General features: G+C 49.7%; 1 protein-coding gene and 1 long non-coding RNA gene across 2 annotated transcripts in view; one reads left to right on the top strand and one right to left on the bottom strand.

Annotated features, from left to right (window-relative positions):
• SH3RF2 (SH3 domain containing ring finger 2) overlaps nt 1-20,579 on the top strand; it is a 42,464-nt gene that overhangs the window by 13,324 nt on the left and 8,561 nt on the right. The window contains exons 2-4 of the mRNA XM_075715092.1: nt 5,152-5,421; nt 10,162-10,485; nt 19,162-19,256. Coding sequence (XP_075571207.1) covers nt 5,152-5,421; nt 10,162-10,485; nt 19,162-19,256 — 689 coding nt within the window. The remainder of the gene's footprint in view (nt 1-5,151; nt 5,422-10,161; nt 10,486-19,161; nt 19,257-20,579) is intronic.
• LOC142594101 (uncharacterized) lies at nt 7,062-16,266 on the bottom strand. Its single transcript, XR_012831249.1, has 3 exons — nt 16,193-16,266; nt 11,711-11,810; nt 7,062-7,972 (listed from the first exon to the last, which is right to left on the bottom strand). It is a non-coding gene; the product is annotated as an uncharacterized LOC142594101 (long non-coding RNA).

Here is a 20,579-nt window from a genome sequence, read left to right as displayed (position 1 = left end):
ACGCCCGCAGCTGCCTGTGCTTCAGCACCAGGAGGAACGATAAGCAATGAGATCGGCTGCCCATAGAGCGTTTCTGCCGGCTTCCCCCAGCCTCAGCGGGGTGGTTTTCTGCAGGGTGGTTCAGCTGCCTTTCCTTGTCTTTCCTACATCTTATGAAGACATTAAAAAAAGGTGACCCCGATGTACGTCTTTCTGAAAACTTCAGCTTGAAGATTTATTTTGTGAAAGGCCTGCAAAGCAGGAAAGCGCCCTGTACAGTAAAAACCACATTGGTTGCTCCGTGTGGGTAGATAAAGGCTTGTTTTATGTCCTAAATAAAGTTGGGAAATCAATGGGATATTTTTGGCTTGGTATCTCAACAGCCAAACCAAATTTCAAAAGAAAAAAGGCAAAGACAGACCTTGGAAAAAACTGACTTAGGCCTTAAAAAATTATTTTAATTAAATATTTTTTTTTTTAAATGAAGTGAAGATCTAGAAAGACTTAATTTCAAGTTAATTTCATTTGGCTCCAAAGCAAAATGCTTTGTATTGCTATGGCTTTTTTTAATCTTTCTCCTCTTTTTTTTAAATTACATTGAGTTTTGCTGTTAGCAGACTATTAAAATATTAGAAAAAATATTTTGGCAGATACAATGAACAGATGATTTTGAAAACGTCAGTCATCAAGTGCAGAAACAGTCCAGCGCGATTCCCGTTTTTCCTTGTTAAACAACCAGAAACGCGCACCCAGTCCAACGTCTCTTCCTAACACCACCCGTCTCTTTGAGCCACTTCATTCCAAGGTGGTTTTGATTGAGGCTCGTGGCAAACGAGGGCCGCTCTCCCTGCCCTCATCCCTTCCCGGGGCAGGCGTGGGGGTCCTGAGCCCGGGCTGGAGGCTCCCGGCTCCCCCCGCTCCCCACCCCGAGTGCAGGGAGCCCCAGAGCCCGCAGAGCCCTTCCCGGGAGGGCAGGGAGCTTTAGCGGGGAATAAGCGGTGCAGATCAAAGGACTCCAACATTATAATAATTCCTTGACAAAACGTCCATGAAGTAATACACCAATGTTACCTTGTGAGTGTTCGAAATTACCAGCAAGCCCCAAAAGACCACAATTCTGAATATTTTTTGGGTGCTAAAGAAGCACGTAAGCATCAAGATTAACTGTTATTCATTCGGAGCCACGAAAGTTTTGCAACAAATGTCAGCGAGTGAATACAAGTGCTCTGCTCTGTCGAGTGAGTGGTGAGATTACGGCAATGGTCGCTGCAAGCTCCAGGAAATAGCGATGGGAAAGAAAACCAGGCTTAGAGGGAAACTTGAAAACGGAATGGGCTGTGAGATTTGAAAGGGCATGGAAGTGAGAGGAAAGGGTTAAAGAGGAGGTGAAAAAATGAAGGTTGCGACCGTGGTTAGAGGCAGAAACAGCCCATCCATCCCCGCCGAGGGGCGAGTTTCAGCCAGCCCTAATGTCACAAACACGCCAGTCCTACCTAGTTCTCGGTTATTTATTCTGGCCCGCCCTCCTGTCTCATCCTTTTTCTTGCTGAAGAAAGAATATTCCAGACTCTCGGCAGCCCATTGCTTGTTCACTTTTCCCAGTTAGTAATAGGCATGCATTTAATTTCAGAGTTTCTCTTATTTTTAATATATTTCCATAACTCGTTCTTGACGCCTTTTATGTTTTGCTTTATTTTGCTGTGCAACCATTCTCTCATCATCCCCACACGTTTGCGCTCCTCCTTTACAAGCCCTGTTTTCGCAGTTGGCATGAGTCCTGTTTGTTTTCCGGTCGCTCCCGAGGCGATCAACGTCTCTTTCTGTGCTCTTTGTCCTTGTTTAACACCAGAGAGTCTGTCGCTGAGTCCTTCTGAAGGAGAACTGGCCCTGCCGTAATCCTCTATTCCCACAGCCTGTTCTTCTGCATGGGAAAGTGCGCACATCCAGGCACACGTCCGCAGTGAGTCCCTGTGGTCCCAGCCCTGGCACGGTCCCTGTTTACGAGCTCGGGGGACTGATGCAGAGCAAGGCTGGCCTGAGCCTCTGCCATCATTTTCATTTTTCCCAGCAATGTACTTTCAGTGTCACCAAGCCAAGCGCATGTGTCTACTATTAGCACAAATTAACAGACAAAATGAGTTAATTAGAACTAAACATTAAACTAATTGCTTCCTGTTTCAAATGCTTTGAAGTAAACGCAGTACATAAAATTTTTCCCTTCTTGGTTCCTTTTTCCTACCAAGCATCAGTGTTTGGGAGTGCTGGAAGTTGTTCTCCTCCCAAAACCTAAATAATTTCCATGGAAAATTTGATCTTTTCCACACTTCAGGAAACTAACGTCGAGTTTCTCTCTTCCACCTTCCTGACCTCCCAAAAGTAGCTGATGGGGGGTGAACTCTGCAGAAATCCTGCCTGAGCCCTGGGCACTGACACGGGTGGATTTGGGGAAGTGGGTTTGTCTCCTTCCACAGAGAAAGGCAGGAGAAGCCTGAATGCTTTTCACTGGTGCAAAAGTGTTGTCTCCCGCAAGGCTGGCGGGGGTTTGGTGACTATGGCTTGGAAAAACCACAATGCAGGATCCTACTCACAAGGCCACAGCACGTGGCAGCCGACAGACCAAAATCCACTTTTTGCCCACAGGAGGTGCAGAGCCAGCAGCCCTAAATCCCGTTGCCCCACCAGCATGCTTCCCTTCACACCTGCGCAGCTGAGCTCTCGGGGGACGGGACCCTGCTCCCCGTGGTGCTCCGCGCATCCCGGCCGGCACACCAGAGCTGAAGGCGTGCTGGGTTTGAAGCACTCGTCTGTGGATGGAGCTCCTCTGCTGGCTGCAAATGTTTTTCCTGCAGTTCCCACATGTGACATTACAAATCCTAAAGAGTGGAGAAGGTCAATCTGTATCTGCAGAGACTGGCACAGAAGAAACCGAAAAGCCTCTTGTCCCCGGCTGTCCTGGGCACCAGCACCTCTGCTTAAAAGCGATCAAGGCTCCAGAGCTGGGGACAATCCCAGCTTCCCCTTTTCTCAGCATGTATCTCGTGCATCTGCGCTACCAGCTAGGAGGGTAGGAATGGAGCTCAGCATTTGAGTTTTTTCCCCTTAAAATTTGGGGCTGCATTGTGTCTGGGAGACATCGCTGCGGGTGAGGACAGGCAGCCCCACGGCAGAGCAGACTCCCACGCTGCAGAGGCACAGAGCTGCGGCTGCCTCCGTTGGGAGTGCCCAGGCTGGGGTTTTTATCTCATCTACCAGCACAGGAGGGGCAGGCAGGACCCTTAAACTACTTTTCTGTCTGAAATTCAAAGATTCCCGTCTTGGTCCAAGGAATCCTTTGGATTCCGTGTCTTGGAAAGCAGAGAGAAACCAGAAAATGGATCTGCTCCTTATTTCCAGATTCCTACCAATTGCAGTGAAGTTCCCACAGCCAGGAACAGCAGAACAGTTAATCAAAAGGGACTAAAGAAAATGAACCACAATGCAAGACATTATTGAAGCCGAGAATCTGGTACGATTCAAGGAAAGAGCAATATCTGCAGCTCTAACAGTTCAGATAATAGTTTAGAATATATACAGCTGTCTGTCTTGATGCCAAAACCAATCACTGTTTCGCCTCAAGCAAAGAAGAAATCTCTCTCAGAGGCACACTGTTGCAGCGGAGCTGAGCACTTCGTGTTGGTCAGGGTTTGCAGCTGGATGCGAGACTGGACGGACCCTCATCGGGTACAGGATGGAAGTGCTGTGTCCTGACAAGAGCCTGGGCTAAACGGTGTCATAAAGCGATCGAGGCTTCACAAGCACACAGGAGGATATTTGTTCCTACAACTGTTATTTCTAACTTGTCTGCAGAGATGATGGGACGAGGGGTCTGCTGGCAGCCTGTCTTGTGAAAGTAGCACACCTCACAGCATTTGAACACACGGAATGGAATGCAAGGGAATGCAAGGGAATAGATCAGATTCCCGTTGGAAGGGACCTACAGCGATCACCTGGTGCAACGGCCTGACCACTTCAGGGCTGATCAGAAGTTAAAGGAGCAGCATTTGTTTCCAGCCAAAGGGCCAACAGAAGGACAGAGCTTAAGCACTCGGTGTTTTGCATTTCCTATATAACTGTGATGTTGCAAACGGCAATAAACATAAACAAACACGGGTTGCTTATTCATTCAAGGATGCACTTGTGTGGGATGCAGTACTCTAGCCCAACAAGCACGATGAAGGTATCTCCATCTTGTCTTTCACACAAGCATGTAAAGATCAAGCCTTTCAGTATTGCTGATTTCCAATGCACGGGACCCCCCCCCAAATGCATATCTAGAACAGCTACATAGAGTGCAGAAAATGTCAGCATATCTGCACTCCTCCCAAGAAAACACCCCTCAGGCTGCCCTCAAGCTGTACCCCTGTGCGTTCACAGCACTGAGGCCAGGTTTATTCAGCCATCTAAATGATCTGTGCATTAAATAGTTTTCTAGTATAGGTAAGGGTCAGTAAAGCAGTTATTTTAAGTGAACTTTGTAGTTTCATTTTGATGAGTCTCAAGATGGTGAAGTTCCCTCATCTCTCCTGGTTTTGGTATATCTCTTCTTTCTCATATTATACTGCAACAACAATAATATTAAAGAAGCCTCTCTTCCTGTAACCCAGATTAAAGACTGAACTAAAATCATGGTCACACGGTGTTAAAGCAGGGAGCTAACCACAGGAGAGCAGTAACCTGCACTCACCTTGCTCTTGTTGCCTTCCCTGGACGAGCACCGCTGGCTGCTGCAGGTGACAGCCGCCGGGTCAGCTGGACCACGGCTGCGACCTCCGGTCATTCCGACATAGAAATACCTGGGTTCATTAAAACAGACGTTGTATTAGAGGAGACCTTATAGCAGGCAATAAGATCCCATGGGAAGACTAGTTTAAGGCATTAATTGTTTCTTAATACTCTTAAACAAGTTCAGCCTGCTTTTCATCTTGATACAAATTTAGTGTAAGTATTTTGGCGCTTGTCTTCATTAGAAAAAGACATCAAGAAAGGATGTGGGTAGTTAATCCCAATAAATACATGCTTAAGCCTTAGACCTCTAAATTTTTTCCCAGTAATTACAAATGCTTTGGGGGAATTCTGTTCACGTTAAGCGTCACTGTCACGGACGAACTGCAAGGGCTGTTCCTCGTCCCACAGGTCCCGCGAGCCAAGGCCCTGTACACCTACCGAGGGCACAACCCTGGGGAGCTGAGGTTCAATAAGGGGGACATCATCGTGCTGCTCCGACAGCTGGATGAGAACTGGTATCTGGGGGAGGTCAACGGGATCAGCGGCGTTTTCCCGGCCAGCTCCGTGCAAGTCATCAAGCACCTGCCCCTGCCGCCGCCCCTCGGCAGAGCACTCTACAGCTTCGACCTGAGGAGCAGGGACAAGACTGAGAACAAGGACTGCCTGACGTTTCACAAGGTAACACCACCGCGCAGCAGCCAGGGGCTGGCGGCACGGGCTGGGCTGTTTTCTTCTTTAGGCTGTATGGTGTTCTGCTACTCCCCAACTCCATAGGAGCTCCCTTTTGGAAATCGGTAAGGTTCCCAAGCCCCCTCAGACGCTGCCGCCAGCGGCTAACCCCCCCCGACTGCCCCGCGGGCACACACGGGTACGTGCAGGACGAGGGGCATCCGGAGAGGGCTGCAAGTGCCTGCCGCAAGCAGCAATTGCAGCCCCTCGGCTCAGCTTCTCGCCCACGCTGCTGTCGAGGAGGAGTGGCTGATGGTGGCAGGCTGCTCTCGGGACCAAAACACTCCAAGGAGATCTTTAAAAGACACCTACTGACACAGTAAAGAAAATTGCTTCCAGGTCTGGGGGTACATCATTTATGCAGGTTGAACGTACCCTGCATGTGTACTGGAGGGATGCATTTGCATCCCTGGAGGCATGCATTTGCAGAGCAATACCTGAACTTTTTCTGTGTTTCCCTTTATTCCCCAAAGGCTAGAGAGCTTGCGTTTGCCCTGCTAGAGGACACGCTCTTCGGAGTAAGTGCACCTCCCAGCAAAGTCAGCTGTCCCTGTAGGGTCACAATGAGGTGAGGCATGGCAGAGCAGAACAGAAAGCGCTGCCTGGAGGCGTCAGCGTCCTCGCAGAGAAGTCACCTCTTTCTCTGTCCAGCTGGCAGCACAGATGCGATGCTCTCCTCACTCTCACGGGTGGGAAGAGGAGGCAGGAGGAGGAGGCTGTGGTCCAGGCCAGGTGTCCCCAGGGAGTCGGAGCTGGATGTGGGGTGGCTGGCAGGGGGCAAGAGAAATCAGACAGCCAAGAGCCAGCTGTGGTTTCTAACTAAGGGGAGGAAGTAAAAGAGAAAAATCCATTCAGAGCAGCATCACACATCACCAGCAGCTCTATAAAATGTGGGCTTTCAGCTTGCTAGTGCAGATGCAGAGAGGCTGGGCAGCCAGCAATCCTCCCTTTGTCATTAGGATTCACTTATTAGCAGGAGGCACCTTCCTCGGCTTTCTGCCGTCTGCGTTTGTTTTTTCTCTTTCACTCTATTTGCCTGTGCTTCACAGCTTACTCATTCTGTTTATTTGCATTAGGAGGCTGCGCTCATCTCCCCTCCCACAGCAAAGTTCACACATGGGGAGTTTGCGTGCATCTAAAACAAACAGATGCTTCTGCAAATAGGGGAGAGCATCCTCCTGTCCCCCACCCTTGTGACAGCGGTCGGTTGTTACCGTATGAAATGACAAAGATTAGAGCAGTGGCTTCAGTACCTCCCTCCTGCAGTAACCTCAAGGCAGTGCCGGTGCCGTGTCCTCCTCCAGCTGGGCACAGCACGGGGTGACTGGCCAGCCGAGGTGGGTAATGGGGGAGTGCCATCCCTGCAAACCACCACGAAGCGATGGTTTATTGCTGCAGGAGCCCCAGCAGGCAGAGGAACCCCAACACGGGGATGCTGGAGCCGCGGGTGGGTGACACAGGGGTTGCATTCGCCCAGCACAGCCTGGCTTTAGACCAAAGCTCTGCTGCAGGCAGCTTGATCTAGTTTTTTCAAAAATACAAGCTGGCTGTAAAAAAAACCAACGAAACAAACAAACCAACCCCACAGCTGCCCGCTCTCGCTGGAGCGCTGCACGCTGCAGCTGGCTTTGCAAGCAGCTTCCCTCCCTCGCCAGTTCTCGCGTCTGGATGGGATACCCCCACCGTTCGGCTTCACCCCACCTCCTCGTGCCCTTGCCCTCCCTCGGGAGAAGGTGACGGTAATTTGGCAACAAACCCACCTGGAAATCTGTGCAGAGATTCAAGTGCAATACCACACAGCAATCTCTTCTTCTTCTTCAAGGCAGCAGCCAGCAGATAACGTTCAGACACACAGACGAAAGCTAAGAGTCACTTACTGCAAGATTAATACAAGATTTCCACTAATTCAGATGGAAACTTTATGCACGTACTCTGCACGGCTGTAAATGTTTTGGCCAGCAGGAACCAGCCTTCTCTGACCCCTTCAACCTTGGAATCATTAAAATTTCAGCCCCAAACTTGGTGCATTAGTTCAGAAGAGAGAAGAACGTAAATTTGTTTCGGTAAAATTCTCCTTGCTTCCCCCCCCACATGGCAGATATCCTTAAAAAGATGAAATCAAACCATCTTAAAAGTTAACAAGATTTAATTCTGCTGGGTCACTCAGAAACGCAGGTCTTTCCAAAGAGATGTAGTTACCAGTCAATACAAACTAGCTTTTTTCCTCCGGGGTATTTCAAATACCTGCACTCCAGCAATGTCAAGTTATTTCAGCTCCTAAAATAGCATTCTGAGCTGCTTGGCAGCGTGACACCAACTACCTCGACACTTACACGGGGGTTTTTCACTCGGTTCATAGCTAAAATGCCATTTTCATTATTAGTTGTGCGCGGCAATTAGAGGCATTTCCACGCGATGGAAACCATCCGGCAAGTCAAAGGCTTTTCATGTCCTCGCCATCAGACTTGTGTCCACGGTCCTGATTCAGCCACGCTCGCACCTTTAAATGAAAAACAAGTCTGAGCATTGCGCTGAGCAGGGCCAGACAAGCTGGCATTCAGAGTACGTACATACATACCAGAAGCCGTCCCGGAGCACTCGACGGGGCCACGCCACCGAAGGTGTTTAACGAGGCCGCTCTCCGAAATGGCGGGGCGAGCCCATCCTCACCCCTGCCACCCACCTCTCCCGCAAGAGAGGGCTGGCAACACCGAGCCCCTGCCCTTCGCGGTGACACCGTCGCCATCCTCAGCGGGGCTGATGAGCGCGGAGGGCAAGCTGGGCGACAGAGCAGGGACCTTGCCTGCCACGTCAGCGTGGAGGGGGTGCTACCCGCTCTCCGCCGTGCCCACCCAACGCCACGCCGGGCAGCGGTGTGCGCCAGCACCCAGACCGCGGGCAAACAGCCCTCCCTCTCCCTCGCTGGAACGAAGCCTGCACAACAAGATAGAAAACCGGGGGCAAAAATGCAAAATTCAGGCAAAATATCAAGATTGCGTTTTTAACGGGCCGTCGTGCAGCTCCGTTTGCTGGGGGATCTGCCCCGGGAGCCCCCCCGCTGCTTTCCTGGGGTCTGGCTGCTCACCGTGGCCCCCGGCCGCCCCGGCCTCCGCCAGCGCCAGCTCAGCGCGTCGCAGGCAGCGTTCCCGGCGCTCCGGCTCCGGAGACCTTTAAGGCGCCCGCTCCCTGACGGTATTTTGTTAGCACTGGTCTAGACATTAATTGTATTCCTGCAGTTTAGCTTGAGATGCAGGGTGTAAATGGCACCAACAAGAATTCCTAGAAACAAAATTAATACTTGTAATCATCATAATTACCTCTTTGTGGCTATTTTATAAAAGGACACTAGTAAAACATCTTATTCGAAGCTCTAATATATTTTGTAAAACGTCTTTTCATCTAATGAAATCATTTTAGCTTCAGTAATTACTTATTTAAGTCTGGCGTTAACAGATATAAGTTAGTTAGGGCCACATAAAGCCACCAAGGAATTAGAAATTAATTATGGAGAAGGCAAAGGCAGGTCTGCTTTGGGACATGCGAGGCTTTTCTTGGCTCTTCTTTTCTTTGTGCCCCATTTTATCGTGTCCCCCGGTGTTTAGAGAGGGCAGAAAAATGTTTCCTGTTTAGGCTGAAGTTTAATTACATATAGAAATGACAATATTGCCATCTTACGTGTGCACATATGCACACACTATGGTTTTTAAACCTTGCTTTAGGGAGTGAGGAGGAGGGAAATGTGAAAACAATCCCTGCTTTAAAATGATAATGCTTGAGAGACACCTGTACCTCTCCTGCGTTAGAGTCATCCTTGTTCATCCCAGGAGTCAGGCACATTGCCTCACATGAGTGGGTGAGAATCTCAAAGTTTTGCAATTCGTTAATGTCAGCAGTAAATCATGATTAATTCCTCTGGCAGTCATCGTGGTAAAAAACATTGTCACCACATGCCCTTTGCTATTAATACTGCGTGATCAGCAGTTTCCAAGAAATACTGTTTGAACACTGCCCCTATGCAAACTCAGGGCCGGGCTCTTCCCTCATTAAACCCAATGGTTAAAGAGCCGGGCTTTTTTCCGTGGAAGCAGGATCAAGCTGTGAATGTTTTGGCCTACAGAGAGGTAATTGGGTGGATCTAATTCTGCTCAGAAAGCCACCATCAGCGAGGGCTTCTCCAAGCTCATGCCTTAAAGTCAGCTGCAGGGATTTGATGTCCTGCTGCGAGACGCACCCAAGCGCACTAGCACAGTGAAAAAGGGAGATGTGCCCAAATGTCCCTTCTAATTTAGAGGTAAATTTATTATAACGCTGCTAGAGAGTCAGCCAGCTCTCCTTACACCTCTGCAAGCCAAAGGCCTTGACAAGAAATGAAACTTTCTGTAAAGTATTGGTGGGGAGCACTCAGCCTCAGTAACGTGTTGTCTAAGCAACAAGTTTTTCAAACTAGTTTTAATTTTGCTGTCAGCTTTGCATCAGTAATTCTGCATCTGGGATTTGTCACTGAAAACACATCAGGGAAATGACTGAGCCACAAGTTTTTAAAGATCGCCTGTAATGTCATCTGAAATCTGCCTGCAGCTCTGCTGCCAGATAGGAAAAGAGAGGAAAAAGGGAAAACTGAGCAGTCGCCGGGCTGTGCCAGGCGTAACTTCTGAAACATGCCATGGCGTCTCCCTTTGTCTCTTCCAGCCAAACACCACTGCAAGGCAACTCCTGCAGACCAGCAAAGGCCACTGGTCCCCTCAGTTTAAGTGCGCGTCCCTGCGAACGGCGTCTCCCAAAGCAAAGGGCGCGGATTCGCCGGCTTTCCCCAAGGTGCCCGACTCCAGGCGGAAGAGCCTGCGGCAGTTCTCCATCACCACCGCCCTGAACACCCTCAACCGGATGGTCCACGCGCCCGCCGAGCGCCAGGCGCTGGAGATCAGCTCCCCCGTGCTCATCAGCTCCAGCAACCCCACCGTGGCCACCCAGAGCAGCGAGAAAGCGGAGTTTCCCTACGGCACCCCTCTCCAGGTAAGGAAGCGGCGGTGTGGATGCTGTAGGAGCCGTATGAGTGCAAGATGCAAATCCTGGATAGAAACACTTGATGCGCAGGCAGCAATTCAAAAGGCTAAAGCACAAACGTGCAAAGACAAAGCACCCATGCTAATAGCATCAGTAAGATGTGTCATCCACATCAGGCTGCCTGGGATGTTTTCCCCTCCTTTTGAATTAGAAAGAACTGTCTTCAGAGTTCAGGGACCCAAGGGAATTCATAAAAAGGGAAATTAAGTTATTGGAGTAACTAAGCGTAGATAAAACACATTCCCATCCTGATTTCTGCCCTACTGCAGTGAGCTCCAGTTATAGAGCAGAAAACATAGAGTTTAACTTGCAAAATAAAATATTTTTCATTTTAGAAAGTCGTATGGAACGCAAATTCCCAAGGGAGCTAACATTTGCAAAATTAAAGCTAAAACCAGCCATTGGCCACTCTCACCTGTGTTACTTTGACGATGAGACTTTCTGAGCTCCCCTCGCAGAATTAAATTGCACCGGCATGGTAGGACCTGCAGAATCAGGCCCTGAATTATGAGCAAATAAAAGCCCAGTGAGAGCAGTGAGGAAGCTGCACTGTACTGAGCAGGTCTGTACTGCCAGTGGTTGCTTTAATGGCCTTTTCACCTCATCCCCATGCTTAAGAGGAAAGTAGAAACCTGCTCCTTTTATTAATTGGTATTTCAATTTTTCTGGTAAGTCTCAAGCGTACAAGGAGTCCCCAGCATCCCCAATGCCTATCCTCAATGATAAGCATTGGGCTTAATCGAAAAACTTGATTAAGCCCAAAATCTCAGCACAGGAGATCACATGTTTGGGTATCTCTAAACACAACATTTACTCTGCCCGCCGGGGCACTCGCAGACTTTGCGGAAGCACAGAGTTCTATTACCGTACCCTAATCCACAACGTTTTCTCCAAAGGCAAACTGCCTACAGGACAGTCTTCCTCACAAAATGCCAGTTCAGCAGTGTTATAACATCTACAGAAATAATGAAGCCGCCTCCTGCTTCTTCTGAGCAGGGCTGTGAGCCCTTCTGAAAAGCAACCAGGGTCTCTGCCCACATCTATCCACGTCCAAACGAACGTGCAATTCCAAACGAAGGGCAATTGCCAGGAGTCCTTGTCGGTCTGTAAGCTAAACCTGGGACTATGCTGAGAGAAGCTGAATTTGAGGCTGAGATAATAAACGTAGACTGACCTTTTGGACTATATCCGCTCTTTATTTTAGAAGGCAAGAGAGTCTCATTCCTTCTTCACACTCTGACTAAAGATCTCAATACAGAATCTTCACAGATCATCTGAAATGGGAGAAAAAGGTTTTGTTTAGATTTATATGACATCTTTCATATTCAAGGTTGCTCTAACATTTTATAAAGCAATAAGCCAGCCCCTGGTAGTTCAGTGTCTGTGCAATAAAACCCAGCAGGCATTTTGTACTTAGCAATAGCCTGCAAAGAACATTGGATGTTAGATCCTGTTTTATGTGAGAGGAAATGAAGCCTTACAACAGAACTATAATTCAATTGAAATGGTATCATGTCTCACGAACCCAATATAATTTTACCAGAAATGTCTCAGTGTGAACTATTGTCAACAGCAGAAGCAATAGAGTGAACGTGTTAACGTTTTGTCTCAGGACGGTTGGAATTTCCCTTCTTCTAAACAACAGTTTTCCTCCCGGAGGTTTGCAGGAGGATCTGTGTTGTTCACAGGGCCACACAGGTTGCAGCTTCTCCTCTTCCCATCTCTGGGTTTGGGTTACGATGACTGATGTGCGAAGTTGAGATTCTTTTGCAAGCCCAGATACGCATTGCCAGGCTGGACCGCACTGGCCATATCCCACTGAGGTCACTCATTCTTTTTGCTAGCACTAATCAGATGGAAAAGCTGCCGGGGGTGAAGTTGTTGATAAGGCAGCTCTCATGATCAGAACAAAGTTGCAGGATTGAGGAGTAATGGGAGAGATGAGAGCTGATGCTAATCCCAAGGGTTGGTCTACCCTGCTCAGCAGCTTCTGGTGGAAGTTCAGCTTCGATAGTAAGTGCTGAGACTTTGGAAAAACAGCAGCGCATCTCCGAAAGTGTGGTTGTTCCATGGCAATTAATTTTACATACACAACATTACCTGGAAGGAAAAGATCTGTGTTTCTTGGGTTTAAACTACTCCAGATAAAAGGGAAGTTCAGAAGTAACAAAGAGTTGTGTACCTACTGCCAGCCCTGAAAGCTCAGCCCTGGAGTACAAGTATCAAGCTGGGGTCTTCCATTATTAGCGATATAGTAAAGAAAAGAGTGGGTTGAATCACATCCTTAATTGCTTCCATGCATTTTCGTGCTCCCTAGTAAGTCTGCAGCAGTTGAGTAGCCTGGATCTTTGTGGGTGGTCACAAATATGGTGCAGCAGATGGAGCTGAGTCTACAAGCTCAGCCTCCCCGACTCCGGGCTGAAATCCTCGCCAGGGTTCACCCAGGTGCCGAGCCTGCGCTGCCAGGCGGCCGTGCTGCCGCAGGAGCAGCGATGGCAGCTCTTGAACCGCCCGGGAGCCAGCCCCAAACAGCGCAGCCTCCTAGGAGGGGTTTCTGAAGACCTGGTGGGCAAGACTGAACAGTTTTTGAGAATGAAGTAGGTGAGGATTTAGCCGGTTGCTAAGTGGGAATTGTCCCAGGACACAAAGCCCAGGGCTGGATAACCGTAGCTGGCAGGCGGGGTGAGGTTCGTGGGGTAGGCTGGGCAAGGGGGGTGGAAGGTGCCCCTTGCCCAGCCCCTGGCCGCCAGCGCTGATGCCCTCCGCCGCCGAGGAGCGGGGCGGCACGGGGAGGGAGCCGGCGTCTGCCTAAGATGGGGAGCAGCGGGCGAAGCCGCGGAGGCTGCGCGCGGTTAGCGGGTGAATCACTGGCAGGAGGAACGCGCACCGCAGCACCCGCCCTCCCTGGGAGCCAGGGAAAGTCCGCCTCCCCGTCCGGGGCTCCGTGCGGAACCCGAAGAAGCCCGAGAGCAGCCACGGCCCCCGGGCTCCACACCCAAACACCGGAGCTTTTCTCCCTCCGTGAAAGGAACTGCCCCATCAGCAGCACCGCAGCCCTGCGCTCGCCTCCGCGCGCTGGGCAGGCGCTCGCTCGCCGGGAGCGCTCCCTCCGCAGAGCGCTCACAGGTGCTTTTGTCCTTTCAGACGATGACCCAGTTTCATTCCCTGCCCGAGATAAGGACATAAGGCCTCGTGAGACCAGCTGGAAGGAAAGGAGCTGTGCTGCGACGGGGTTTGAGACGAGGAAGGGTTAGGATCACAGGAGGGGGGGTCCTGGCATCAGCCATCACTCAGGGATGGGGCAGCAGAGCAACCTTAGCACTCAAGCTGGAAAGCAAGTGACCCTGTTACTGTCCAAGCCTTTAAAACCCTCTCCTCTGCGAGGACAGGCTTCCAGGTGGACACTGAATACACATTTGAATCTAGTAATTTTAAAAAAATCCACACATTTTGAACAGATGTGTTCATTGCTTTCCTCGGGGTGGGCGTCAAAAAAAGTGGGAATTTTCCAGTAGCTTGTAGCTACATGACACTTGCCCCAAGCTATGGGACTACATACATTTGAGGGAGACAAAGAGGAGCATTAGTATCCCCCTGAAGCACCCTGTGCGTGACACGTCCCCTGGCAGAGTCACATCTCCCGCGATGACGGCATTTGGCAAGGAGAGAGGGAGCAGGAGGGGCTGCACCGCAGGTACGCACGGCAACAAAGCACGGCTTAAGCAGCAAAGCTGTTTGTAGGGCTTTCCAAAATGCGACGTGCCTGCCTGCCTGGCATTTCCACCAACAAGGATCAGGTCGGACTCATTTCGGCCCATAAAAGGGAATAACCGGCCCCAGCCGGCGCTGCCGCCAGCCCTCCTCCTGCTCTTCCTTCCCCTTCGTGGTGCCAAGGCGGGCTCAGGCGGGAGCCAGAACCAGTTTGCAGGGCTTGTGGTGCACCATGCCCATGCCTGTGCCTGTTGTGCAAGCGGGCCGGCTGCGGGCGAGGGGAGCGCGGCAGCGCTGCACTGCTCCTTCCCTCTCCGCCTGCGGCAGAAAGCGCCAGCAGCTGCAGGAATCTCTTCCCAGTCACAGGTGAGCTTATTCCCCTGGGCCTGGCGGTACTTGGGTCAGGAAACATCTGGCTAAGAGCTGCTGCTACCCTTCGCCGCTCGTTGAAGTGAGCTGATGAACCTGACATCTGCCATCTAGTACATTTGGCTTTTCCATGTAATAAATGATCTGAAACTTGCAGGACCCAACTTTCAGTAGCACCAAGAGCACCAACTGCCCGGCGATGGACGGGGGAAAATCTCCCTCCTCACGAGGGATCTCATGAGCACTCTCGACAGGGAATTGCCTGTGTCGGCAGGGCACTGCAGAGAGGAGCCAAGCCAGAAATCACGTTGGTGACAAGCTAGATAAGGAGATGGAGCAAGAGAGGGATTTAAGGAGAGGCGGAAAATGAAACTCTGTACTTATAAGGGCTTGCAAGGTATGCACAGATCAGCAGAAGTGAATGCTGAAATCACTTATACCTGGCTGGAAAATATTTCATTCAATCTTTTTTCCTCTCTGTTGAAAATACAAGACCAGCTTTGATGCAGGCTCTGGAAGGATCACTGCTTCCATGCAGAGTGGGAAGAGAGAGGTGAAAAACATTAAGCTTTCCATCCAGAAGCGGACATTTCAACAGTTCCATCAGGAAAACCAACAAAAGGTTGTCATTTTGCTCCAATACAGGAAAAAGAAAGTCCAAATCCCTAAATTTCAAAGGTTTTGATTATCAAAATTATTAAAACAGAATTATAATTTCCAATCAACTTCATTTATATGAGAGGCTGGTCTGACCATACTCGGACTAGAGAAAAAGAGGAACGCAGAGATGGTTTGAAGCTTACCTGCCATTCCAGGTCGAGAGACAGAGCTATAATTGCTGGGGTTTTTTAATTAACTTAATTTACCGGAGAGCAACAGAGCTGGTGAGTCTTTTTTTTTTTTTTTTTTTTCCCCTAGGTCCTTGCTAAGCTGGTGCCCCAGCACCATGTTACAGACATGACCACTAGAAATTAGATTTGAAATGAATACAAGATTAAAGCCCTGACAACTTGCATTATTAAAGATCCTGTGGTCTTTGCTGGAGAGCATGACTGCCAGCCACATCCCAGCCCGGTGACTTTCCGCTGGCCTGAGATTCCCCAGGGACGCTGCTGCAGCCGCCCTGCCTTGCTGGGAACTTTGTTTTCACCTCCCGACAGCAGCCACGCCCCTGCAGCGGCCCGACACGGCTAACGCCTTTCAGCGTGCGCAGCGCTGAATTTCAAATGGGGATGAACTGCTTGCTCGCGGCATTTGACCCCGGGATACGTTTTTGTCTTTAGAAGGGATAGATCAGCAGAAGAGAGCATCCTGAGGATGCCAGATTGAACGCTGCCATCCTTTCCTCCAACCCGCGGGGCCAGCCTGTGCAGACGCAGTACGCTGCCGAGTGCACTCCCTCATCACCGCCCGGCCCCGAGGTTTGCTGTGCCTCCAGCACAGCGACAAGCAGAAAAGCAAAGTTCGCAGGTAGAAACCAAACGGACAAAGAGGAGCGTGCACGGCTGGCACTGATCAGCGGGTTCAGTAACTGGGACCTTCCTGTGCCGCGCTCAGCAGCACCGCTTGCTCTTACCATTTTCAGAAATAGAAGTTGCCGGTGAACGGTGGCAGAGGGATACCCCCGAGGACACCGTCCCAGCCCCCAGAGCCGTGCAGAGGTGCCAGAGGTGTGGCAGCGCTGCTCCCTCCATCCCTGCCACAGACCTCGGCCCTCCCGCCTGTGAAGCTGAGATAACAAACCCTCCCTGCCTCCGCAGGGCTGGAGACACCTCGTTAATCTCCTAATGCTTGCAAAGCCCTTGGAGAGCCTCCAAAGCAAGGCGATACAGAAGCGCAGGGTATTATTGCCGTGGCTCCAGCCCCCCACCAGGAGGGACCGCCTCTGGAGGCGAGAGATGTTGTCCTTGTTCCAGCTAATCCTCTGCCTCGCTGCTGGGCATGAGACAAGGCAGCCAGCTAGGACTGGTCAAAGAAGTTCAGCTTAAATTGTTTTGCTTTTGCCATTTGAAAGATAGCTGGGCTTTCACGTGAAAGGGAAGGGTCTACCTTCCTTCGAAAATTCTCAGTTTTCATTGAAAGACCTTGCACCCTGATTGCTACATAAGTTTGCAACCAGCAAGGAAAATATTTCCTTTAAAGCATGCTGCCTTGCAGCTCCCAGCAAGAGCTAGCACAGCACCTTCCTTTTCTGGTATGGCAGGAATTCCCTGATCAGATAACCCTCCCGCATTGCAAGTCTCCTGACCAAGGGAGAAGACACCAATACGTGGTCCAGGAGACACAGACCCAACAGAGGAGACACTTGGACCTACACCTCCACCAGGCATTTCAGTAGCATTTCTCAGTGGAACTACTTTGTATAGTTGGCCACTATACTTCAGGGGGTTTTATCTGCATGTTCTTCAGACGTTTTTGGAAAAGGATTAATATTTGCCATATCTAACAGCTCTAGTACCAATTTTTTACCACTCATTCAATCAGCCAGCTATGAAACACTAACCCACCTTGCACCAGCAGCCAAGTGAAATACTTCCATATCTTGTTCTTGGCACCTGGAAGCTCCCTCCAGCCTGCAGAGTACACTGGAGATGGAGGTGCAGAGTTTGTCGGCCGCAGAGAGGTCATCCTATTTACTTCTCCACCTGCAGGGCACGCGAGCAGGACTGCTCTTACTTGGGAAGCTGGCATTTGCAGAAATTTCTTCTGCTCTTTCTACTGGATGGCCTTCACCCTTTGAACAAAAGCCCCATCTCCTCGCAGGCCCCTTGTGGAGGTGAAGCCTCTGCAGAGATCAGTGCCACGCGAAGTGGGGACAGCTGCCCGTGGTGGGACCATTCATAGAATCATTCACAGAATCATTTAGGTTGGAAAAGCCCTTTAAGATCATCCAGTCCAACCATTAACCTACACTACCAAGTCCACACTAAACCAATCAAGGGTAGACTAGACTGAACCATGTCCCCAAGTGCCACCTCTGCCCGTTTTTTGAACACTTCCAGGGATGGGGACTCCCCCACCTCTCTGGGCAGCCTGTTCCAATGCTTGACCACCCTTTCCATGAAGAAATGTTTCCTAATATCCAACCTAAACCTCCCCTGGCGCAGCTTGAGCCCATTTCCTCTCGTCATTTCGCTAACTATGTGGGAGAAGAGACCATGCCGGAGCCCAGCGAGCACAAAGGACACGTAACCAAAACCAAACTCGGACGAAGAACAGAAACAACCCACAGGTGGGTTCTGGGGCTGGGGGTAACGGCCAGATGCTCAGCAGGACACCGGGCAGAGGACACTCGCCTCAAAAACCCCCTAAGTGGGTGGATGTCACTTGACCTGTGAGACGTGGAGGGACAGGGGAACGGGAACAGCCCAACGCGCTGCCTGCATCCTCACCGGGACAACAGGGAAGTCCAAGGAGTCACCTTCTCGCCTTTGGCGGGTGGCAGCAGGGACAGGTGCTCGCTCGCCCACCACAGCAGCACGTCTGGCACAGCGCGTTCAAGGCACGCAATTACCTTGACAGCAAAAACGGGGCTGAGGTTCCTCCCTGGAACGTGGAAGACCCCTACAAGAGGGCAGAGGGGGCATCATGGTGCCTGGTACCTCTCTGTAGATGCAAAATGACGGTAGGGAAAGGGCCACCCCAAACCAAACACAAACCCGAGCAAGGCGTCTCTGCCCATGCTCTTGTGCTGCCCGCAGTGCGGCAGACACCAACTCCCCTCACCCGCCACGGTCTGCACAGAGCGTATGCACGGATCTGTGGCGCTCCTCGGGACACCACAGACGTGGTAAATAGCTTTAATAATAGTTATTAAAAGATCACTGGTGCAAGGGCTGTATTATTTAGGGTTTAGACAATACCAATACTCCCAGCTGGAGCTAAATAAATAACTAACAAGTGAAACAGCAATGATTACACCAGTCCTCACCTAGCAGACATGACGGTCTCCTCCTGGTTAGCAAAGTCTGGGCTTGAAATGCTGTTTTCCCAAACTCCTTTTCCTTCCTGAAGCAGGCACCTGAGACAGTGAATGAATCGAAGGTACTCACCTTGCTCAGAGCCAAGTGAAAAGGGGTGAGAAAGCACTGAGCGCAAGGAGAGGCAAAGGAGTGTTTCCCCACTTGAGTGGATCTCATGTGTATGAGATAGCAACAATTACAGCTTTAGGGCTCAACACTCGGAAGAAGTCATGGCTGTTAGTTTATATTTATCCCGCTTTATCATTGTTCTGACAGCCGCCTCACACACCAGGTTAGCTGTCCCAACAAGTTCCTTATTTACAGGACAGGATAAGCACCATCGGTCCAACCAAGCCATACCCTGGAGAGCACCTTGGTGCTGAGGTGGAAGGACCATGAGTCTTCCTCTTAATGCCTGGTCGTCTTTGTTTTTGTCAAATGCTCCAAACTCTTCTTTCTCCTGAAACACCTTTGGGATTTTTTTGAAGGGTGGGTGAAGCCTGTCAAATGTTCCTAGCTGCTCTCCCAGTGGCTAAAATAAGTCTGTATTCAGATTAATGTATTGTTTTCTTTCTCCCTGTAGGTCAGTGCGTCTTACTATCCCGCGCCAGGATCATTGGGGCACTCAGCGGCCATTGTCACTCTTCCCCATCTGCAGCACCACATATCAGCTTATATGTACGTAAGGAAACCCAAATACATGGGGGGGGCGGGTCGTGTAATTTTCTGTACCTTCACCTGAGGTTTCTCCAGCCAACGGTCCTTGTGAGCCAGGAGGTAAAGCACAGCTCCCGTGTGTTCGGATCCAAATGCAGATCCACATAGGAACGTGCTTGGCTGGTCTCAGCAGGGGGTCACAGAGCCTTACCACAGTTGAACTCAAAGATTAAATTTAGGAAAATCAAGGGATATAGAAGAACGTGGGTACACTACAGGAAACATTTGAGATAGATTCTGATCATTCCCTCATCCAAATTACGGTACTCATCTATTTTAATTATACTGCCAGCAGATGAAACATCCTTGCACCTTATTACCTCACTTAACTATTTATATATCTATAGTTCTGCCCATTTGTCAACAGTACATGTTAAATTTTTAAATATAAAGACACTAATTACTCCTTAAGTGCCTCTAGTTATTTATTTTAAGACAGTGACGGTCACTGGTGTTTTGACAGATCCAATCTTTTAAAACTTTCCCAGAGTTAAAATTTGCAGATAATATATTGTGATGATTTGTTTTCCTCTAGATAAGACTCATCAGCCTGGCACTGTAGCAAGCTAGCCAATAACAACAAAATAGCAACAAGCTCTCTACATGGTAATTAGCACCTCCACAGCACCGAGCCAGACCTGCGGAAACCCTAGCACACATGAGCAGTATCTATAAATCTGTACTACGCTCGTGACGTTTGCTGCTTTCATGCATTAGCGTAGCTCATCCAAGACTACTGCACACACTTAATCCTAAGCACAAGAACACTCCTAAGACCTTAAAAAAATTTGCAGAATGACGATTGTATTAAAGCATTCAGTCAGCTGCCTATTTTGCACAGCTCCTTTTTCAACCCCACAATATCAAACCAGTATCTGCATGTCCTGCCCTTCAGGACGACTCCTGTATAAAGGGATAAACCACTGCAGAACTAGAACGCCCTTACACTGAACCCGGCCTGGTCTGTGCAAGGAGAAGTCACTTTATGAAGACGACAGGCGTTTCAAGTCAAACTTTCAAGTGATTGTTCTGACCAACAGGGAGAGAGAAACCTTTTTAAAAGTTATGGGATAGTCCTTGACTATCTAGACAGCTAGTCTGTGGTTTCTATTTTTTAAATAATATCTGGTAATTGCTGTATTGGTCTGTACCTCATTAATATCTGGGAGCAGATCACAATCCCCTTGAAAAAAAACAACAATGCAATTAAATTAAATGTGTTACACTGGAGACAAATTAAAGTTCTTTGAAGAACAAATAGGGGCAAGTTTTGAAAAATATGCC

This window comes from Pelecanus crispus, chromosome 8, assembly GCF_030463565.1.
Source record: "Pelecanus crispus isolate bPelCri1 chromosome 8, bPelCri1.pri, whole genome shotgun sequence".
Classification (NCBI taxonomy): domain Eukaryota; kingdom Metazoa; phylum Chordata; class Aves; order Pelecaniformes; family Pelecanidae; genus Pelecanus; species Pelecanus crispus.
The sequence above is the reverse complement of the archived record's forward strand: the minus strand, read 5'-3'. Positions and strand labels throughout refer to the sequence as shown.